This window comes from Heterocephalus glaber, unplaced genomic scaffold (assembly GCF_053883595.1).
Source record: "Heterocephalus glaber isolate CG9 unplaced genomic scaffold, H.glaber_assembly_v1.0 deba00001461, whole genome shotgun sequence".
NCBI lineage: Eukaryota > Metazoa > Chordata > Mammalia > Rodentia > Bathyergidae > Heterocephalus > Heterocephalus glaber.
The window spans coordinates 42,010,299-42,017,088 of record NW_028258308.1 but is presented as its reverse complement, the minus strand read 5'-3'; the positions used below and the strand labels follow the sequence as shown (position 1 = coordinate 42,017,088).

At 40.7% G+C, this 6,790-nt stretch overlaps 1 protein-coding gene across 1 annotated transcript; it reads right to left on the bottom strand.

The window, feature by feature from the left end:
• Nucleotides 1–218: 218 nt before the first annotated feature.
• Tcim (transcriptional and immune response regulator) lies at nt 219–1,570 on the bottom strand. Its single transcript, XM_004855317.4, has one exon. The coding sequence runs from the start codon at nt 1,471–1,473 to the stop codon at nt 1,156–1,158; it is 318 nt and encodes a 105-aa protein (XP_004855374.1). The 5' UTR covers nt 1,474–1,570; the 3' UTR covers nt 219–1,155.
• Nucleotides 1,571–6,790: the final 5,220 nt, after the last annotated feature.

Genomic DNA, 6,790 nt, shown 5'->3' with positions numbered 1-6,790 from the left:
AATTTCTATATCTATTTCTTATATTTTAAAGTAGGGGCAGAAAATTTCCCAGATAGTTACTATGAGAATTTATTTTTTAAAAATTTGGTAATTACTATAAAAATTACTTTAAAGTCACCTTTTATTTTTAGAGTCAACTCCTGAGAAAAGTATATTATATTCAAAATTTATCATCTTATTTTTTCCTTTGAGACCAAGCATCACACACCAAGAACATCTAAGTTTATAATAATTTATTATAAGGTTGCATATCACTTGCCATGTATAATAAATTATAGAAACCATAGCATCTTTATAAACTTTATCATATTCACTTCCTAATGCTTATTACAATAATTGTAAGAAATATAATTAGATTATATCAGCATTAGTCAGAAGATAAAAAATTATAAATTTTTTTCACAGTACTTCAGACTTATAAAGAACAGCATTATTTTAGGTTTGAGCAATGATTTGAAAATTATAAAAACCCCTTTACAACAAGCCAGGATTTGGCGTTAGGTTTACTGAGCTGCAGAAGATACCACAGTTCTTTCCATTTGCACTTATCACCTATGCAGTGCACTTTAGGCAATGTAGTAAGTGCAAATACATAATCAATAACTGATTCCTAAAAATCTACACCAATAGATAACATTGAGGCTTGACCATAGTTTACATTCAGATAAAAAAAAATTCAGTAAACAATTTATGCTTAGTATTCTCTCGCTGTTCTCCCTCTTCCCTCTGCCTGTCTACCTGGTTTGGTTTTAAAAACAAAACAAAACAACAACCAAAAAAAAAAGGAGAAGGAGAAAAAGACAAAGAAGAAAGCAGTTCTTTTGAGTGTGAGTCCCAGGGCCTGAGGGCGACCCCGCACATGTGTCTTCCCAGCACCTGCAGTCTTGGGTCTTGCAACCTGGCCAGCCTCCTCCACCAGCACTAGTCCTTGCCAGCAGGGAGAGTTCTCAGATCCTTGCTGAGACCACTTTGTTCACCACTGTGACCACATGAGGCTGAAAGTGGCCTATCAGTTCTGCCCCTGTCCACCTCAGAGTTCTGACAGGACAGAAGCTTACAGGGCAGCCACAGAACGCTGCCTCTCTCAGCGTCTCAAAAGCTCACTGAGTCTTTCAGGTTCATTCTTGGATGAAGACCTCATCTGTCCTGTTGTCCTCAGTGAACTTTGATGGAATATTTCCTTAGCTTCAGAAACTGGAAAAGCTTGTCCTTCGTCCTCTTCTTCAGGGCCATCAGGGCTCGGGTTTTCTCCTCCAAATCTTGATCTATGGCAAAGATGATCTTGGCTCTCTCCTCTGCTTTCTTGTCTCCAGAGTTTTTGAAGAGCCTTTGTAGCGATTCTTGGTCTATGTTCTCAAAGATGTTGCCCACAGCTTTCTTACGAGAGGCTGTGTCGAAGTGGTAGCCGTGGATGGACGGGCTGACTCGCAGCGACATGGACATGACGGCTTGCTGGCTTCCCTTTGCTCTCATCGAAGTGGGAATCTCCGGGAATTCAGCTCCTGACTCTCCAGAGAGTCTGTTGCAAAATCATTCCAGCACTGCTATTTAAAGTGTGAACAAAAGCTCCCGGCTCAGATTACACTGGTGACATCAGAGTGATCTCAAGGAAGAACAGTCACAGAGAGCTTTAACAGTTGAGTTGCCAATATCTTGTTCTTGGGTAGAACGCTGCTGGAAGCTGTTTTCAGTGATCACAGCCAAGGCTGTTGGTATTTCTTTTTACATCCTACCTAGCTAGAGGATTACACAAACTTGAGCCAATTTAAAAAGAGTGAAACCTGGAAAGTATAAAGATAAGATACCAGCAAGGTAACTGATTCTTTCAAAACCTTTCCAAACAACAAATGAAACAAGAAGATCTGCCAACCTTGGATAAGTTTCAATTACCGAAGAAGCTGGGAAAGTGCAGTCCACACATTTGACAGCTCACACTGTGCCCTTTGGAATCCCCAACAGCAAAGCTACTGAGAAAAAGCATAATGATCCACCAAAGCAATCTGGAGTATGTCTGCTGATAGGGTCCCAGTTTACATACGAAATATTGACCCAGCACAGCCTAAAACCATGACTTCAGAGACTGTCTACAACTGCTTATCTGTAATCAATGAATAAAACTGTAGTTTAATTATACCAGTAGACAGTAGCTCCTTAGGTTTATACATATATGAACAAGAGTAGCTATCAGAAAAGCAGGGAGAGGAAGTTAATCAAGTGCTTTGTGTATATGATACCCAAAAGGAAAGAGTTGATCTTTTGTTTTGAAGTTTATTTTGGAATTTCCCAAACTTAGAGAAATTCCTTTTTCAAAAGGATTTGAAATTATTAGTACTGCCTTCCACAAGACACAGGCAGCCAGTGGCCCCTCTGATGTATGGAGAGATCGTGTGCTAAACTTCAGCTTCAGAGGGCACCTGAGGCTTCTCATCATGAAACGAAAGCCTGGTCCATCTTCTCATTCTCCAGGGAAGTAGGACAGATCTTTATTTTCTTCTCCTGTACTGAAATCAGATCTGGGAAGTGCACAAAGTGTGACTGGAGAAGCTGCCTCACTAGGACACTGAGGAGGGACCCCCTAGGTGTTCATTCACTCACTGCTCTCTTCTCTCTCAGTAAATATTTATCAAAGCTGTATTATTTGTCCACACTTTTCTAGACAGTAAAAATATAGCAGGAAATCAAACCAAATAAAAGAAAACAAAGCAAAAGAATCCCAACTTTAATGAAAGTTACACCCTAGAGGGAAATAGACAGTAGGAAAACATACATGTATAGTATCTATCATGTCAGGGAAACAAAGGATAAACTGAGATGTAGTTGTATAAGAGTGAAGGGAGTGCTAAGGATGTCATAGGACAGTAAAAGTGTAGCTGAGGGCTTCTTGGAACAGTCAGGGATGGCTTCCCTTCTTTCAACACTGCGGAAAGACCTGAAGGAGGGGAGGAGCAAGCTGCACTGACACCTGTCAGAAAGGCACTTTAGGGAGAGGTCACAGCAAAGTGAGGCAGCCTGAAGACCAGGGAGTGTGTGGAGTGCATGAAGAAGGGTGAGCGTGGTGACCGAAGAGCAAGCCAGGAAGAGTCGGAGAGTGGTGGCCAGGGTGGGGAAGCACCAGCAAGGAGGCAGGGCCAGACTGTGGGGCCTCTGGCATTGGTCCTAAGTTTAACTCTTATTCTACCTGAGTTAGCCTCTAGGGAACTCAGACAAAAAAAAATGGCATGATTTCACTTATAATTTTAAATTGTAACTGTTATTTTGTAGTAGGGAATAAATTGCAGAGCCAAGCAGAGAGGGGGAACAAAGAATAATATGAGATTTCTAAAATAACACAGAAAGGGGTAGTTCAGTGGCAGAGCCCTCACTTTGCGTGAGAGAGGCTCTAGGTTGAATCCCCAGCATTGCACAAAAAATTCAGGCAAGAAATTTTATGAGAATGAATCCAATTCTGGCCCAGTTCTGAGCCTATTTTAAAAAACTCTTATTACTACATATTTGCAATACATGATGATTATATTCCTTATGAGGAGCTGGTACATGTATATGACATGTCTTAATTTTGTTATGTCCCTGTCCCCCCCTTCCCTCTTCCTGCATCTCTTAGGCCCCTTCTGATTCTGGGCCTATTGGGAAGGTAAAGAAGATTGCTGAAGATCAAAGGGAGGAATGAAAAGCAGATAGGAGCTAGGGTCTCTTCCTCAAGACCACTTCCTTGAAGGACTGTCCACCAGCTGCCTTCACCTCATCAATCATGGCGGCTGACATGTTCCAGGTTTTCCATGGAAGAATCTGTGTTCTGATGTCTATGACTACAGATTTGCTGTCTTATATAACACAACTTTTCTACAACCTTTTCTGTAGCTAATAAAAAAGTGATTATAGTGCTAATAAGGATTTACTGGGTTTTTACTGTATACTAAACACCATGACAAGAAATTTACATAACTTATGATAATTATCATTGCTTGAGGCTTCATCAATCCCATCCTATGCTCTTCCTTTGGGCCTATGCTTCTGTGGGCCTATGCTTTGGATTACCTCTTATTCATTGTTTACTTCCAAATTTTGGTGCCTAACCTAGACCTGTCTTCTGAGGCATAGACTTTTTTATTTATCTAATTCATCAATACAATTGTATATTTTTATATGGTACATATTTCTATTCTGTTATAAAATGTTTACAAAATGTTAAAAGCTAGCTATTATTCTTGATGTGACCTATTTTTCCTGCCCCTATATAAAAATCTACCACAAAGTTCTTATACTCTATCTACAAAATATTTCTCAACCTTGTTCACTTTCTGCCCATTTTCATTACCACTGTTTGGGCCCTGCCTCTACATGCAAGATGTTGAGATACAGAACCCCAACTCATTTTCTGATATCCCTCTATGCTCAGTGGTCAGACCCTTTGGGGACCACCATCACCGAAGGATTATGTCAAAGGGGCTCCCTTTCTCCTTCTTAGAATAGCTGCACCCAGTGGCTGATAAACATGAGGTTCAAAGTCCCACCTCTTCACCTGTCTCAACTCTGAGGGGTCATCCATGCTTCAGAACATCTCTAGTGTAGGCTGAGATCTCCCCACCTGACCCCATTCCATTCCTCCCACAGGCTTTGATCCCCAGAACACTGGGTCATCATCACTCTCCTGCCTGCTGATTTCCTCAGGGTAGGTGGCCTTGGGAGCCAGCCTGTGACACTTTGTACTTTCTCACCTGGACTAAGATGAAATCTCCTTCCTGGAATTCCTACCCAGCATTCTCTACATAGCACCCAGAGTACTATCCCACTAAGCCCTCAGATCACTCTGTCCATTTCCCTTAGGATTAGCCCAGTATCTTCACGGGACCTTTCTGGTGTGGTCTCTGACTATATCTGAACATCCCATTTTGTTACTTCTTATGCCTTCAGATTCCTTGAATACACCACATTGATTCCTACTGTGAGACTTTGTACATATATTTTCCTTTTTCTAAAATGGTCTTCCATACATTTTAATCTCAACTAAGCAATTCCACATCACTTGTAAACTTTGAATTGAAAGCTACTTGTTCAGACAGGCTTACCTGAGTTTGCCAACATACTCTTTACTGTTCTCTACCAACAGTAATTGTAGCTTGCAAGCACACATTTATTTTTGTGATTACTCATTTAAATTTTCTGTCTGTGCAGGGATGGGTACTACTTTTGTCATGAATGTGTCCAAAGCTCCTTGATCACTTCATAGAGTGATTTTTATTGTAATGATATATAACAATATATGAGATTTTAATTCTTATAACAACTCACGGCAAAGAAAGCATAGCAGTCCTCATGTTAAAAATAAGAGACCCAGGCACAATGGTACACTCCTGTCATCCTAACTACTGGGAGAGAGGTAAAGTTAGGTGTATCACCTGAGCCCAGGAGTTCCAGGTCTGCCTGGGCAATACAGACCTTGTCTTAGACAAAAAGTGAAGCAAAAATACAAAGCAATCTACTCAGTGTAGTAAGTAGAATAATGAACATCTAAAATATCTATGTTTTAATCCTTGGAACCCATAAGTATAGATGAAAGGAACCTTATATGGAAAAAGGTGTAAATAAATTAAGGATCTTGAGATGTGGTGATTTATCCTGGGTTACCAGAGTTGGAATAGGTAATCACAGGAGTCCTTGTCAGAGGGAGACAGAGCATCAGAGAAGACAGAAAATGCTGCACTGCTGGCTCTGAAGATGGTAGAGAGGTCACGAGCCAAGGCTCACATGAACCTCCGACAGCTGAAAAATGCAAGGAAATAGATGCTCCCTTAGGTCCTCCATAAGGATTATTCTCCTAGACTTCTGTTAGACTTCTGGCTTTCTAAACCACAAGGCAATAGCTGTCTTTTACTGAGGCACTAAAGTTTTGGCAATTTGTTGTAGCAGCAATGAAACACTAATATACTCCCCAAGTCCTTCGGCTATAAGAGAGCTTGAGCCCAGAGCTAACTGATGACGCAGGAGCTCATGATCTAAAACCTTCTGCTTGGATGCTTTCAAATCAGGTGCAAGCTCTGTGAAGTGTGAATACCATTTCTACATGACACTGAGCTTCCCTCCTGCAGTACTGCTGAAAGCACTGAGATGAACTGGAGAGATTAAGGAGTTTCGACGTTGTGTAGAGGACAAGACCATACACAGGGGAACAATGTGGGTTTTTGTTTCCCAGAAATGTGACAGGTTGTGTGACAGGTTTTAATCTGCTGATGCTCCCTGCCAAAGGTAATGTTGGTGTGTTTGGAAACCCTTTTACCACGCTCTTTCCTTTCTTTGCGCAAATATTTTCAGCAACAAGATCTGAAAGTTCACACAAGGATTAATATGCTGCACCTGGATGCCTTACAGAACTTTGCTCTCTGCAGTGAAGACAGGAAATGATGAAGGCAATTTTGAAAAAGCAGTTCTTTGGCTAGTTTATTTCTTTCTGGACATCTAGCTTTCCAGTGTTTGTTCATCACATGAAGAGACTGAACATTTGTCAGCAATAAATGGGCTCCATCAGTTTGTGTTCCATGAAGAGACTTGAGAAGACAAAAGTAAAGATGGGATAAGTGTACCTAGTTTTATATATGGAGTATCTAAATCATTTTTCTAAATAATACTGGAGGTTGATCCCATTGACCTTTATTTTCAATACAGTCAAAGAACTGGACTCAGGGAGACTAAGCAAGCAGCCCATGATCAATAGTGAAACTTGAATTCACTTCTGGATTCTTTTAATCTCCAAAATCCCTTCTGGGGAGATTTTCCTGACCTTATGTTGGGTTAC

What these genes read in the sequence shown, in the direction of transcription:
- Tcim (XM_004855317.4), bottom strand. Translation starts at nt 1,473, where the DNA reads ATGAGAGCAAAGGGAAGCCAGCAAGCCGTCATGTCCATGTCGCTGCGA.